The 15695-nt window shown below is 44.5% G+C and overlaps 1 protein-coding gene across 4 annotated transcripts in view; it reads right to left on the bottom strand.

Annotated features, from left to right (window-relative positions):
* Positions 1–15695, bottom strand: part of BTBD9 (BTB domain containing 9) — a 431208-nt gene that overhangs the window by 64478 nt on the left and 351035 nt on the right. For all 4 annotated transcript variants that reach the window (XM_070418646.1, XM_070418647.1, XM_070418645.1 and 1 more), the window contains exon 9: positions 8693–8800. In XM_070418646.1, the coding sequence (XP_070274747.1) occupies positions 8693–8800 (108 nt within the window). The remainder of the gene's footprint in view (positions 1–8692; positions 8801–15695) is intronic.

The following is a 15695-nucleotide window of genomic DNA, read 5'->3' as shown; positions in this document are numbered from 1 at the left end:
ACTCACACTGGGCAGGTGTGGAGCCACTCTGGCTTAGAAGCCTCATATTCCAAACCATTATCTCTAATAGCTCCATAAACAGATCTCAGAATTTTCATGAGGGACAAGCCAGCACACTCAGAAAAGTGAGCACACTCAGAAAATCCAAAGCTATGGTTTTTGAGAAGATATTTATAAGTCCTCCCTAGCCAGGTGCAATTTACTAATCAGGAGTAATTTTTTATCACAAACAATGGTGCCTAATTGCACAGATGACATTCTACATCTATAAGATTTCCAGAAGAACAATCTAGAAAGATAACCAACTGGGTCCCAGGTCAAGATCTCCTACAAAGAAAAAAGGGGTTTTGCTAACCCTGTATCCACATTCCACAAAAGAAAAAAAAAAATCTGAGAAACAGTGGAACCAACCCAAATACAAAAGAAAAAGAAATTTTAGGATCACAGCTGTAGAGTAGGCTTAGGAAGCAGTCTGTTCAAAAGATTAAACAATGACCAAACAGAAGCTTCTGAAACAGAAAAAAATAAAAAAGGCAACTAGGAACTCCAGAAAAACAAAAAGCTGGCTAATATGAAGCTATTTATTATCTGTGGAATAATTCTGAGCACCTGTAAGAAAATCAACTCTAATTGATCTGAACACAGTGCAATTCTTCCAAGGCAGGTACAAGTTCAGTGACAGAATATGTCTCTCACCACAGATCTGTAGTGGACAATATTTATAAGATCAGAATCTTTTATTGAGTTATTAGTGGTTTTTCCCTTTCAGGATAAATTTATACTTAACACATGAAAGATTTAACTATAAGTTACAGAATATAAAGTAAGTATCAGATATCTTTACTAGTATAATGTCAGGGTGGTGGGACAGCTATCAGAAAACGGGAGAGGCAGGAGAAATGAAGGAAAGGTTAATTTCTTTATTAACACAGTAGAGAGTCAAGAAATACTGTCCACAATTGATGGATCAAAAAATGGAGATTTAAGTATATTTTTAATTTTAAAAGTTAAGTAATAGCAGAACTAAAAAAAATAACTAACAAAAATAAGGAAGGTTAAATAAGCTAAATTCCTCATTTTTATAAGCAAGATGTTAGTAAAGCTGATAAGTTAATAAATAAATAAATGTAAAATATTATGTACAATTGAGAAGTTACAAAAACAAAGACAAAAACAGTCAAAGCCAGCTATTTCTGAGGAATGGAACAGAAGATAAAAAGGCAAAATTTTACTTTTCACATATTTTTGTTATTGTCTACATACACTAATTTTCAATGTGCATGTTTTACATTGATAATAAAAAGACTGATATCTGTATCATATGTACTGTATTGACATAGATTTAGGGTTTAGCAATTTAGAGGACAGTAGAGAAAGGAATCAAAAATTGGAAAATGAAGATTTTTGAAATAAGGTTAAAGGGTACAGGATTAGATTATGTAAAAAAAGAGAGGGCAAAAAATAATTTTATAAAATCCGTTAATATATTTAAGACAACACAGATAAACCTTAAGTGCATTATACTAAGTAAAATAAGTCAGAGAGAGAAAAGACAAATACTGAATGATCTCACTTACATGTGTGGAATCTAAAAAAACAAACAAAAATGAACTCAGAGAGACAGGACAGATTGGTGGTTGCCAGAGGCAGTGGGGCGGGGTGGTGGTGAAGAAAATGGGTGAAGGTGGTCAAAAGGTACAAACTTCCAGTTTTAAGAGAAGTCAGTTCCAGTGGTGTAATGAACAACCTCATGACTACAGTTAACAATAATGATCAGTATTTGAAAGTGCTAAGAGAATAGATCTTTAAAGTTCTCATCACAAGAAAATAATTGTAGCTATGTGAGGTGGTAAGATATGTTAACTAAACTTATTGTGGTAATCCTATATAATAAAAGGCTAATATGCAAATAGACTGAACGGTGGAACAACCAAAACAACCGGACAACCGGTCACTATGATGTATGCTGGCCACCAGGGGCTTGTTCGGAACATGGCGGGCGTTGGCCAGGCGGGATGGTGGAGCAGGTGAGCGGGGCACCAGACCAAGGCGGGGCGCCAATTGCTGCCATCAAGGTGAGCCTCTGGTGGTTACTGAAAATTCTTTGTTCCTGCGTGCCACTGTCCCACTCGGCGCTCGCACCTGCTGCTGGCACCGGCCCCACTCGCACCCGCTGCTGGCGCTGGAGCTGCCACTCACACCCACTGCTAGTGCCAGCCCAGCTCACACCCACTGCCGGTGCCTGGTACCAGTCCTGATTGCTCGGTGCCATCAGCGGTGTGAGGGGCAGCTGCCAGCCCTGATTGCCCCTGAGAACTTCTCCACCTCCCCTGCTCCTGAGGGGTGATTGGGGCAGCAGCCGACACTCGCACTCACTGACGGCGCCGGCCCCGCTCACACCCACTGTAGGCACCAGCCCCAATTGCTCCACACCTTCAGCGGGTGTGAGCAGGGCCAGCATCTTCAGCGCATGGGAGTGGTGGCAGTGGGAGCGAGGCTGCTGGCAGACAAGGGACTGGGTGGCCACTGCAGGAGGAGCTGGGTGGGGGCGCAGAGGATGGGCTGAGATATGCCCATGTGCCTGCCGCAGCCTCGCGGCCCAAAATTCCTTTCAAGGTGCATGAATTTATGCACTGGGCCCCTAGTCTACACTAATAAAAGAGAAACATGGTAATTGGTGTACGACCGCTACCCTTCCCATTGGCTAATCAGGGAGATATGCAAATTAACTGTCAGCCAAGATGGCGGCCGGCAGCCAGGCAGCTGATGTGAACAGGGAGGCTAGCTTCCTTCAGTGACAGAGAACTCCAACGTTCCCCACCTGCCTTGCCGGCCTCTGAGCTTCAGTTGGGAACATTGTAACATTTATAGAAAATAAACAAAACTCCAGAAACCTCCTGTCAGTCAGCCGGGATCTCAGAGCTGGAGTCGCAACATTGTTTCAAATACAGAAAACAAAGGCCAGAAACCTGCTTTCAGCCGAGCCTCAGAGAGAAAGCCGGCTCTCAGCTCCAGTGACAGCCATAGAAGGTAAATAAATGCCAGAATAAAAAGAAAAGAAAAAAAAGAGCGGTTTGGAGCTTCAGTCACCCGCCAGCCTGAAAATGGCCCTCAGCCCCTCACCCAGACTGGCCAGGCACCCCAGTGGGGACCCCCACCCTGAAGGGTGTGTGACCAGCTGCAAACAGCCATCATCCCCTCACCCAGGCTGGCCAGGCACCCCAGTGGGGACCCCCACCCTGAAGCAACAAGATGGCGGCTAATTTGCATACTGAAGGCAGGCGGCAGCAGGCGAGGCTGTCTGCGGTCTGGGACCGGATCTGTGACCCTGCCGGGCGGGATCAGCAGAGCCGCGAGGCCTGCCGGCACCGGGATCAGCGTGACAGGGGGCAACGCCCAAATGCCCTGATTGCCCTGCGGCTCTGTGTGTGACAGGGGGCAGCGCCCCAACCCCCTGATCGGCCCTGCTCTGTGGGTGATAGAGGGCGGTGCCCCAACACCCCCCACGGGCCCTGCTCTATGTGAGACGGGGTAGAGCCATAACCTCCCCATCGGCCCTGCCCTGAGTGTGACAGTGGCAGCGCCCCAACCTCCTGATCGGCCCTGCTCTGTGTGTGACAGGGGGCAGCTCCCCAAACCCCTGATTGACCCTGCTCTGTGAATTACAGGGGGGAGCTCCCCAAACCCCTGATTGACCCTGCTCTGTGCATTACAGGGGGCAGCTCCCCAAACCCCTGATGGGCCCTGCTCTGTGCGTGACGGGGGTGGCGCCGCAACCTCCCCATCCATCCTGCCTTGAGTGTGACAGGGGACGGTGCCCCAACCCCCCAATCGGCCCTCCTCTGAGCCTGACCAGGGGCTATACCTAGGGATTGGGCCTGCCCTCTGCCACCCGGGAGCAGGCCTAAACCAGCAAGTTGTTATCTCCCGAGGGGTCCCAGACTGCGAGAGGGCACAGGCCGGGCTGGGGGACTCCCCCACCCCCCACCAGTGCACAAATTTTTGTGCACCGGGCCTCTAGTCATTTTATAATATACTAGAGGCCCAATGCAAGAAATTTGTGCAAGGGGCTCGGCCCTTGCAGCTGCGGCGGCTGCCTCGGCCCCCGCCTTCACGGCATTGTCTGGAAGGTCATCCGGTCTAATTAGCATACTATGCTTTTATTATTATAGTTATATATATCAAATTATTATGTTACACATCCTAAACTTACACAATGCTGTTTATTAATAACATCACAATAAAACTGGGGATAAAACAAAAGCACTCAATACACAAACAGGGTTATCCAAGACAGAAAATGAGCCTTTATCCTAAAAGCAAAGAACTTAAGATACCAATAAAGGAAACACCCACACACACACCCCAACCCCCAGGAGCAGAGAGACTTACAGGAGACACTGGATAATCTCATTCCCTGGTATTTTTCAGAGGACAGTGAAAATCTACCCTCTGATTACTTTTTGACTAGGCAGAATGCTATTAAGGCAGGATCTAAGGCAGGATGTAAAGATCCTATAGAACTTGATTTATAACATGACTCACATTCTTTATTACAATAAAAAGCAGGCTACAATTCTTGAAGCTAATAGAATCCTCTTTGAGGACTGCTCTGGAGTATAGTAGTTAAAAAGGAAAGGCTTTCTTCTTTTATTATCTGCATATCTTCTATTATATTTAACACCTAACACAAAAATGGAAGACAGTACACTGTGGTTATGCCTATAACATAAAACCACAACCATTGGTTCCAATGATCCCAAGAGGGTTAACAGGCACTTGCCTTCTTGCTACTACTCTTGTTCATCTAATATATTACTTATTTAGTAATATCTAAATAAGTAATTTAGTAATTTCTAAAACACTTCCTGCTGTAGCATCTAAGTGCTAATATACAAAGTTAAAAACATATAAATTATTTAAATCCAAGAAAGTAATGGAAATGAAAAATAAACAAGAGGAAAGAAAGATATTGATAACTTTAATGCAAAGCTACTGGGAAAGGTCCTAATAAGTGAATGGGTTTTTGAATCAAGAAAAACCCCATTTAAATAAGTATACAATTATTATGATACATCTCAATCAGTAGTTAGTCAGCCAATTCTTGTAGAAAACCAACATTGTATAACACCTTCAACAGGGGAACATAAAAGAAAGAGGTGAGACGCCTGGCCCAAGTGGCTCAGTTGAGCATTTGACCTATGAACCAGGAGTTCATGGTTCGATTCCTGGTCAGGGCACATGACTCTCTCATCACTGATGTTTCTCTCTCTCTCTCCCTTCCTCTCTGGAATCAATAAAAATATATCTTAAAATAATAAAGAAAGAGGTGAAGAAGGTGAAGAATTCAATTTGTAACACATAAAGTGACAGAAGAGATGGGTGGTTGTAACCAGTAGATGTGTCAAGCTTTGAGGAAGCAGAGGATATGGCCTGTGAGCTGTACACCCAATAAGCAATGATTATGGAAAGACAAATGGGCAGCTGTTCATGGGCCTTGAAGGCCTCCCTCTTTTTTTTAATGTACTTTTTCTTGATTTCAGGGAGGAAGGGAGGAGAAAGAGAAACATCAGTGATGAGAGAGAATCACTGATAGGCTGCCTCCTGCACACCCCCTACTGGAGATCGAGCCCGCAACCCCGGCATGTGGAATCGAACACTGACCTCCTGATTCACAGGTTTATGCTCAACCACTAAGCCACCACTTGTATAAAAAGGCCTCCCTCTTGTATAAAAAGGGTTCTTAGAGCTTGGAAACACTCCATTTACCAGTTTTCATCATCTGTCTTGGTTTAGCTCTCTACTAATGCTAGGAGGCGATGCAGTACAGCAGAAAGAGCTATGCCACAAGGTGCTTTGTATTCAGGACAAAATGAGATAAAATATGCAAAGTACTGAATACTAGTTATTAAATAATTGTTAGTTTTCTTATGCTATGCCAGAGATGACTTCAAGATTTGTGCTCCACTGAGAAGTCACTGCCCAGCCAGAAAGTGACCATATTTCCCAGTCCTACTAGAGTGACTGTGGCAACTGACTAGTTCTCTCTTGGGTCATGCAAGTGGAAGGGATGTTCACTATGCCCAGGCCCAGTTGTTCAGAACCAGAAATAGCTTCTCTCTGTTCTTTCCCCATCTGCCAGCTAGGTGCAGGTGATGCTGACGAGGCCCTAGGTGAAGGCAGAACCACAGAAGGAAGATGGCTGGGTTCCACCATCACCTGTGGAGGCCACTTGACAGCCAGAAACACCCACATTGACTGTTACATGACTGAGAAATAAACTATTGTGTTAAGCCACGGATATGTTGAAGCCACTATTTGTTACAGTAGCAAGTGTTACCCTAACCAATAAAAATATGCTATATGATAATACTACAAGAATGGTGAGGGTATCAGAAATTGCATCAAATAACCATCATTAAAACTATTACCAAATCGTGGCTAAAAAGTACATGAAAAGATTTTCCACATTATTAGCCATCAAAAAAATACAAATCAAAACCACAATGAGATGCCACTTCACTCCCACTAGGATGGCTATGAACAAAAAGACAGACAATAATAAGTACTGGGAAGAATGTGGAGAAACTGGAATCCTCCTACATTGCTGGTGGGAATGCAAAATGGTGCAGCTGCTGTGGAAAAGTTGGGTAGTTCTTCAAAAACTTAAACCATATCACCCTGCAATTCTACTCCAGTTCTAGGTATATACCCAAGAGAACTGAAAGCATACATTCACACAAAGACTTGTACCAGAATGTTCAAAGTAGCACTATATATAATAGTCTAAAAGTAAAACAATTCAGCCCAGCCAGGTGCGGCTCAGCAGTTGAGCGTTGACCCAGGAACCAAGAGGTCACCAGTTTGATTCCCTGTCAGGGCATATGCCCGGATTGTAGGCTCAGTCCCCAGTAGGGGTTGTGAAGGAGGCAGCAGATCAATGATTCTCTCTCATCATTGATGTTTCTATCTCTCTCTCCCTCTCCCTTCCTCTCTGAAATAAAAAATATATATATATTTTTAAAAAGTAAAACAATTCAAATGTTCATAAAATGATGAATGGATAAACAAAATGTGATCTAGACCTCCATATGATGAAATATTATTCAGCCCTTAAAAGGAATGAAGTGCTGATACATGCCATAACATGAACAAACCTTGAAAACTATACCTGAAAGAAGCCGGGAACAAAAGATCACTTACTATATGATTTTATTTATATGAACTATCCAGAATATGCAAACCCATAGAAATAGAAAGTAGAATATTGGGTGCTGGGGCTGAGGGAACTGGAGGGAAATGGGAGTCTACTACTGGGTAGGATTCTTCTGGGTGTGATGAAAATGATCTAAAACATTAAATAGTAGTTATGGCTGCATAGTGAATATACTAAAAACCACTGAATTGTATGATTTAAAAGGGTGAATTTTATGGTATGTGAATTATTATCTCCTCAGATAATTTGGCTCTACATAGAAAAGTACTGAGCTCTTCTCAGGTAATGACTGGTAAAGGGTATGAAGGAACCATCTAGACCAGGGGTTCCCAACCTTTTATTGGACATGCCCCACCTAAGCATCTCTAAAATCCTGATGCCCGCCCCATGACATATAATTCTTATTATTTCAAAAAGTGAACTGCTATTCACGTGGAGGAAGCTTAAAAGGCCATTAACTTGGTCTAAACAAACTTCCAAAGAACATGGCATCCATGAAAGAAAACAATAAAAGAACACAAGGACAGTTGAAGTACTGAGGAAGAAATTACTAAGAAATTGTTAAAATAATAATAATAATATGAAGTGATATGAAAAAATAGCAACTAAAGTTTTAAAACATGTAATAGAGAACTGAAATGCATAAATATGTCATAATATATATTTATATACTATATATGAGGCCCCTGGAACCATAAGAAATGCAAAAAAATCACTGTTAACAACTCATTCTTGAATTGCCTCCCTTAAAAATCAAATTGCCCCCCGATGGGGCATGTGCCCCACGTTGGAACTACTGGTCTAGATGTTCATTTCGATCTGAGTGGTAGTTACATGGGTTTAGACACATGTCCATGTCCATTCCAGGCATGAGTCTAGGCTGCTCAGAACTAGCAGAATCCTGACTCCTAGCCTCCCCCACAGCAGGTCAGCTCAAACAGCCCCAATGCCCTATGCATGAAATGGCCCTGTTCGCCTATAAAGAATCTAAGGTACAAACTTTCCTTAGTTTGGGTAACAGCGTAGGGAACACAGAGATGAGATAAATATTTAAAGCTAACCCTGAGAATGGTATGAGGGTGGGGAACAGGACAGAGTCCCAGAATAATGACTGAAGTGTGTATTGCATCAGCAAAATTCTCTAGGGAAGAAAAAGTCCTAAAGGGGTAGTGTGGGATGTAAGGGGAGGACACAAGACAGAATTGTATATGGGAAATATATTTCCCCCTGCTTATTAGTACATGCCATTTTCAAAAATCAAGTTCAAATGCCAAAATAAGGAGAGCTTGTTTGGTCATATAAAGTAAATTCTCATCTAAGTACTTAATAGTCAAAACTGAAGTAAAGGATCATGAGAATGTTTCAAATTTCAAAATAAGATATAATCTAGTGATCTATGAGTCTTCATTGGAACCTTCTGAATCCATTGGGAAGACTTTTTAAATTGGAACACATCCCTCAAAGGATGTCACTTACTTGCAGGAGACTTTAGTTCTGTCGGCCACCATGGTCCACTGTTGCTGGTTGGTGGAAACCTCAATGTAGTAGCTGTAGCTCCGATCATCACAGTCCCAAAGTAATAACCTGAACAAAGGGAAAACATAAGGATGCTGTGAAATGTCCTCACTGGCCTGAGGGAATCCCTATCTACTCTCCCTCCCGCCTGCCTCTTTTGCCCCAATACACTTCCAGGACTGGGCAAAGAAAGGGAATCCCCAAGAAAAGTCTGATGAGAGAGGGCGGAGTCAATCTGCAACAAGAGATTTGTCTCTTTAGGACTTCATTTCACTAGTCACCCAATCCCAGGCAGCCTCCGTCCCCAAGTGGCAGAGCTCTTCTGCCTGGTTTACCAAGGAGATGTCTCCAACGTTCTCTTTCCTGACTGTTACAACTCCCACCTCCAGTTAGCTGCACTGACCAAAGGTAACCTCCGGAGACCACTGTGCTTCCTAATTAATTGGGAGTGTTGCAATGACCCAAATGATCATCTTTTAGGTTCCTTCTCATTGCCAACATTCTTTTTTGCATACCATTGGTAAGATTCTCTGATTTGGAGATACAGGCAATCATTCATTAGTAAAACTTTTCTATTATTTAGAAACTAGTGGCCCGATGCACAAAATTCGTGCACATTAAAAGGGAATTAATTAGAGGAAATATTTTAATATTGCTATTTGCCCTTTCTCTATAATAGAAGTGTGAGAGATGAAAGGAAATTAGTAAAATATATATGAAAATAACATATAAATGTATTAATAAATAAACAGTAACAAAAGGATATAACAACAACAGAGGCATGATATAAAAACAAAAACATGATATGAAAACAAAAACATGATATAAAAACAACAGTGATGCAAACAATGACTGATAAAGTGATTAAACTTATTCTAATATCTCCCTGTATACCACATTAAGAGTGAAAATACTTTCAGGGTGCTTGACTCATTTCCCTTATGATGAAGTATTTAGAACTTTAACGTCACATGCTCTTTGAACTCGAGAGAAAGCAACATATAACTGACCATGTGCAAAAACAGGTTCAGGTAGGAATATTCCTACTCTGTCTAGATCTTGTCCTTGTGATTTATTAATAGTCATCATAAATGCTGGCATAATGCCGAAAGAGTAATACTATTAAGAAATTCCATGGTAAAATTTTCCTTTTCAGCATCATCTGTTGAGTCAATGGAATCATCACTCAAATATGTGTGAAAATCTCCATCGAATATATTCAAAATTTCTTCATTTAATTTTTGAACCTGCTCATTTTTTGGACAAAGAATTGCATGTTTAGATATATTTTTAATATCATCTATAGATATAATATTTCCAAAGGTAGCTTCAATAATAGATCCATTACAAATCATTTCACAGGGGATTTCAATAATATCCATTCCTAAATGAAAACTGCTATTAAGTTTGCCATATCCAAGTTTTACAAACCATCCACTATAAGCAGAATCCTCTGATCTCGTATTTGTTTAAGAGACAACTTTCTGAAACATCCCCAAACATTACAGCACTTTAAACTTACTTGTACTATGGCTGATCGCATAGCATGCGGTACAATACTGAGACACTGTCGAAAATTCCCTCCAAGAAGGAGAACTTTCCCACCAAATATAACTTTCAAATTGATAATTTCTCTTAGTAACCTGTCTATGGCGTTTATAGCATGACTGGATGCTATGATGCATTCATCAATAATGAGAAGTTGGGCCTTTTTAATAGTTTTAGCAACTTCACTGTTTATATTATGATGTGTTTGGTGTGGGCCTCTTCGGATATATCTTGTTTGGGACTCACTTCGCTTAGTGAACTTTTGTGTCTTTTTCTTTCACCAGGTTAGGAAAGTTTTCAATCATTATTTCTTTTCTTTTCTTTTTTTGGTTAATTCTCACCTGAGGATATTTTTTTTCCATTGATTTTTGGAGAGAGTGAAAGGGAGGGGAAGAGATAGAGAAAGAGAAGCATTGATGTGATAGAGACACATTGATTGGCTGCCTCCTGCATGCATCCTGACTGGGCCCTGGGATCAAGCCTGCAGCCCAGACATGTGCCCTTGACCGGAATCAAACTTGGGACCCTTCAGTTCATGGGCTAACGTCAAACCAGATCCAAACCAGCTAGGGAAGTCATTATTTCTTCAAATTTGTTCTCAATCCCTTGCTCTCTCTCTTCTGCTTCTAGTACCTTTATGATGCGGATGTTGTTATGCTTCATGTTATCCCAAAGGTCTCTTAAACTATCCTCATTTTTCTAAAATTCTTTCTTTTTGCTGCTCCAATTGGGTATTTTCTGCTACCTTGTCTTCCAAATTGCTGATTCAAGTCTCTGCTTTATCTAACCTACTGTTTATGCCTTTTAGTGTATTCCTTATTTCAGATATTGTATTCTTCATTTCTGACTGGTCTTTTTATGGTTTCTACATCCTTTCTCATGTGGCTGAAGTTCACACTACATTCCTTGAGCATCCTTTAACCATTTTTTTGAACTCTTAATCTGCTAGATTGCTTGCCTCCATCTCATTTAGCTCTTTTTAAAAAAGATTTATCCTGTTCTTTCATTTGAGCATGTGACTTTATCTCCCCATTTGGCTGCCTCTTTGTGTTTGTTTCTATGTATTAGGTAGATCTACTATGACTCCCAGTCTTTGTAGGGTGGCCTTATGTAGTAGGTGTCCTGTTGGACCCAAGGGTAGTCTCCTTGACCACCTGAGCTGGGTGTTCCAGGAATGTCCCTTGTGTGGGTTATGTGAGCCCTCCTGTTATAAATGAGTCTTGATTGCTAATGGCCCATTTGTACGTGGGGTTGAACCTCAGGATGGCTGACTGTGAGCTTTTGTACAGGTATTGACCACATGAAACGTAATTCGCCTCAGCAGGGTCTGGTGCCTGTAGAGATCTCCCATTTTGGGGAGCTAATGAAGCTAGCTTGTGAAGCTAACTGGATCCTGTTCTGATGTTGCATTAAGCTGGCTACTGGATGAGTTGTTTCTGGAGCCTCTTGAGAGGGACTTTGGTGCAGGTCAATGTCAGACGTTGCCTGTGACTGGCCCTGGCCAGTGATCCACAGTTTGTTGCTGCCTCTCCTCGGCCTAGGTGTGCACTGGAAGGATCAAGCTGCACAACAAAGCTGGCTTCCACCAGAACCAAGCCCAGGGGCAGTTCAGCAAAAGGCCCAAGGCATCTTGAGATCCACCTCTGCCTACTGGCTGCCTGTTAGGCTAAAGGAGTCTCTAGTAGTACTCAAGTTGCATGAGGTAGGTTCTCAGTGAGTCACCAGGTAATGGTAAATGGTGTTCATCAGATTGATACAGGTTCAAACTCAGTCCCAGTGTTGGGTCTGAGGCCACTCAGCAAATGTCCCAGGGTATACCAAGATTAGCTGCCACCCCACCAGGTGCCCACAGATCTCTGTGGTGGGATGGGGTGTTAGGGAGTCATCAGGGTGAGGCCAGCAGATTTTATCAGGCCCAAACAGACCAAAATTTGGCCATGTGAATGGAGCGCTCTGCACCAGTAAAGTGTCTAAGGGAAAAATGGCCCCCATCATAAATCCACACAACTCAGTCTGTCTCAGATTCTGCCAGGACCTCCAGAAGAGCCCAAGCTCATCAGGGCAGGGCCATAGGGAGGTGGGAGGGTGGGGCTAGTGGATCTCCTGTGAGGGGAAGGTGCAGGTCAGGTTCCCAGGAAGGTGGGGAGAATGGTTCCTGCCCCAGAGCCACACAATTCAGTCTGTCCTTGATTCTGCCCAGACCTCCTCCTGGGGAGCTGGAGATCGTCAGGGTAGGGCCACCAGGAGTTGGGAGATTAGGGTTCCTGGGAGCCCAGAGGGTGGGGCCAGTGAAACTCCCATGAGGAGGAAGCATTGGTCAGGCTCCTGGGACTGTGGGAGGAATGGCCCTCGCCCCAGAACCACACAACTTGGTCACTGACTGTGGGGAAACATGGGACTTGGTTGGAATGTCTGTACGGAAGATTCTCTGAAAGGTCGGGGTCTCTGAGGGGACCTTGCTGAAGGTGGCAGCCCCTATCTTAACTTTTCCAAACAAATCCATTCCCCCGGATGTTTTGCTAAAATCTCTATGTTTAGTCTTTTAGACCCAACTTTGTAGAAGCATGTGCTTTCTCAAGAATACTTACCTTGCTGATTATTATCTAAAGGTTAAATTTAGTTCAAGCTGTTGTGACAATAAAAGCCAAAGAAGGAAGGTGAGCAAGGCTACTTGGTGGCAATAGCCAAATAGTGCCTTAGCCCTCTTTCACAAAAACATGTTAAAATAATCTGTTCATCCATCACTCAGGGTCTGCCAGTCAACCCCGGCAACTGACACCCCCTGAGTCTGCCTGGAGCTCTACACCCTGGCCCAGGCAGCTGACTCCTCTGCAGGGTGTGAGTTTCACAGGGTGGGGCAACAGGGAGTCTGGAGGGCAGGGCTATTGCATTCCCCCAGGCTGATGCTGTGAGGAGGAAATTGTTCTACCCAATAAAGATGGCATCTGCTGTATAGGAGAAGAACTCAGCACAGGGGCCCTGGCAGCTGCCCCTTCAGTTCTCTTCCTGGAGCCACAACCCTAGCTCTCCTGACATGACTCTCATCAGCTCTGCCCTCCCTCCACTGGAGCCCAGGGTGAGTGGTTCTGAATAAGATTTTGTGTGCTGGCCCTTTAAGAGCAGACTCCTGCCTCTCCCTGGCAGACAAGGTCTCATGATTTTCACAGCTAGGTATTATATGGGTACCTCTTCTTGATTCTGGTGCTCTGGGCTGGGAAATCCAGCATGGCGTTGAGATCCCACACTCCTCAGGGGGAATCTTTGCAGCTGAGATATCCCTCCAGATTCTGAGCTGCCACCCATACGAGTGGGCCGCCCTTTTTATGTCTCTGCCTTTCCTACCAGTTTTGATGTGGCTTCTTCTGTAAATCCTTGGTTATCAGACTCCTGTTCAGCTAGTTTTCAGTTGATTATTCAGGTTATCCTATCTAATAATAGACAAACATGGTAATTAACCGTACCTCCGACATGCTTCCCATTGGCTAATCAGCGAGATATGCAAATTAATCACCAGCCAAGGTGGCAGCTAATTTGCATATGTCAGCGCCAAGCGATGGAGCAAAGCCCATTGGCCCCGATTAGGAGCAGCCCTCCGCACCGCCGCCACCGCCGCCGGGAGCCAAGCCGGACGGCGGGAGTGGAGAGCAAAGCCCTCGGTGCTGCCGCAGAGCGACCGCTGGCCTGGGGCAGGAGCAGCGAGCGAAGGCCAGCATGGGGAGTGCGGAGAGCGAAGCCAGTGCACCGGCTCCGCCCCCAGGAGCCGAACCCAGCAGCAGGAGCGGAGAACAAAGCCCGCTGCGAGGGTCCCTACCAGCAAAGAGCAAAGGCCTGGGTTCCTGCCGCCGGAGGAAAACTGGTGCCAGCAGCCAGGGGAAGGGGCCCCGGACTGCAAGAAGGCACAAGTTGGGCTGAGGCAGCCGCTTCCCTGCCCCCGCACCCAGCTTCTGCAGTGATCAATCAATGACCCAATGACCGCAGAAGCCAGCCGCTTCCCTGCCACCACCAGCGTCCCCGGCCGGTGCTTCCCTGATCCGCACCTGGCTTCTGAGATGGGTGACGCCTATGTTTGCATGACACATAACTGACTGCCCTCCCTGAAAGCACAGAAGAAGAAGAAGAAGCCCCGAGAAGAAGAAGCCGCCCACCTTTGGTCCAGGCGCCAGTGCCTGCGGCTTGCTGCAGCCCAGGAGACCGACAAGCTACCAACCCAAGGTCCCAGGCTGCAGCCACCCGGAGAAGCTGCCAGCCCTGTGGTCCAGGGCGCCAGCGCCTGTGGCCAGGGAAACAGGTTCCCTCTTCTCCGACTGCAGTCATTACTTCAATATTCCCCTTCTGAATTTCTCTCCTGTGCTGCAACCCAACTCCACTTTTCTTCAGAAGGATACAGAACAGAGAGAGAAGTGTTAAAAGCTTACATTTTTAAGCCAGTAAGGTTGGTACTTAAACATATAAATGGAAAACTAGAGTCCTCCTTAAGGTAACAAAGGCTACAAAGGACAGGGACAGCGCTTACCTATTATATCCAGCAATCCATATGGGGACTGAAAACTTTGCAATGATGACAATTAGTGAAGATATGAATCAACTAAAATAGTTGACAGGGACAATTCTTCCATCTTTGAAAATATCTACATCAAATCTGTTTAAATAGATTTCCATCTGCATAATATAACACATTCTGACAAGACCACCACCACCGCCACCAATGTGTTCAGTCAGTGTTGTGCAGATAAATGTTTAATAACTGAGGGATCCCCCCGACCCTGAGTGCACAAATTTTGTGCACCGGGCTACTAGTCCTATATAATAAAAGCCTTAATATGCTAAGTGTCCAATCGACCAGTCGGCTGTTAAATCAATCAAAGCGTAATATGCTAATGATATGCTAAGGCCACTCAACCGCTCGCTATGTCGTGCACTGACCACCAGGGGGCAGACAGTTGACCAGTCGCTATGATTTGCACTGACCCCCAGGGGGCAGATGCTCCAAACGGTAGGTTAGCTTGCTGCTGGGGTCCAGCCATTTGGGACTGAGCGAGATGGGCCAGACACACCACTGTCCCCTGGCTGGCCAACCTCCTCCATCCCTCCCTGGCCCTGATTGTGCACTGGTGGGGTCCCTCAGCCTGGCCTTCACCCTCTCACAATCTGGGACAACCTTGGGGGATTTCAGAGAGCCAGTTTCAGTCCGATCCTGCAGACCAGGCCGAGGGACCCCACTGGTGCATGAATTCGTGCCTCTAGTTATTCTATAACTTAGTTGTAATTCCAGTTTGGTCCGGCGGGGAGGAGAATGTAACTTCCACCCACTCTGCAGCCATCTTGGATCCTCCCCTCTGGGTTTTCTATGCCCAGTACTTGGCATAGTATCTCACATAGAGCCCACTCTCAATGAATGTTTGCTGAGCAGATGCAT

This window comes from Myotis yumanensis, unplaced genomic scaffold (genome assembly GCF_028538775.1).
Source record: "Myotis yumanensis isolate MYYU_CA2020_CCGP unplaced genomic scaffold, mMyoYum1.0.hap1 SCAF_6, whole genome shotgun sequence".
NCBI classification, from domain to species: domain Eukaryota; kingdom Metazoa; phylum Chordata; class Mammalia; order Chiroptera; family Vespertilionidae; genus Myotis; species Myotis yumanensis.
The sequence above is the reverse complement of the archived record's forward strand: the minus strand, read 5'-3'. Positions and strand labels throughout refer to the sequence as shown.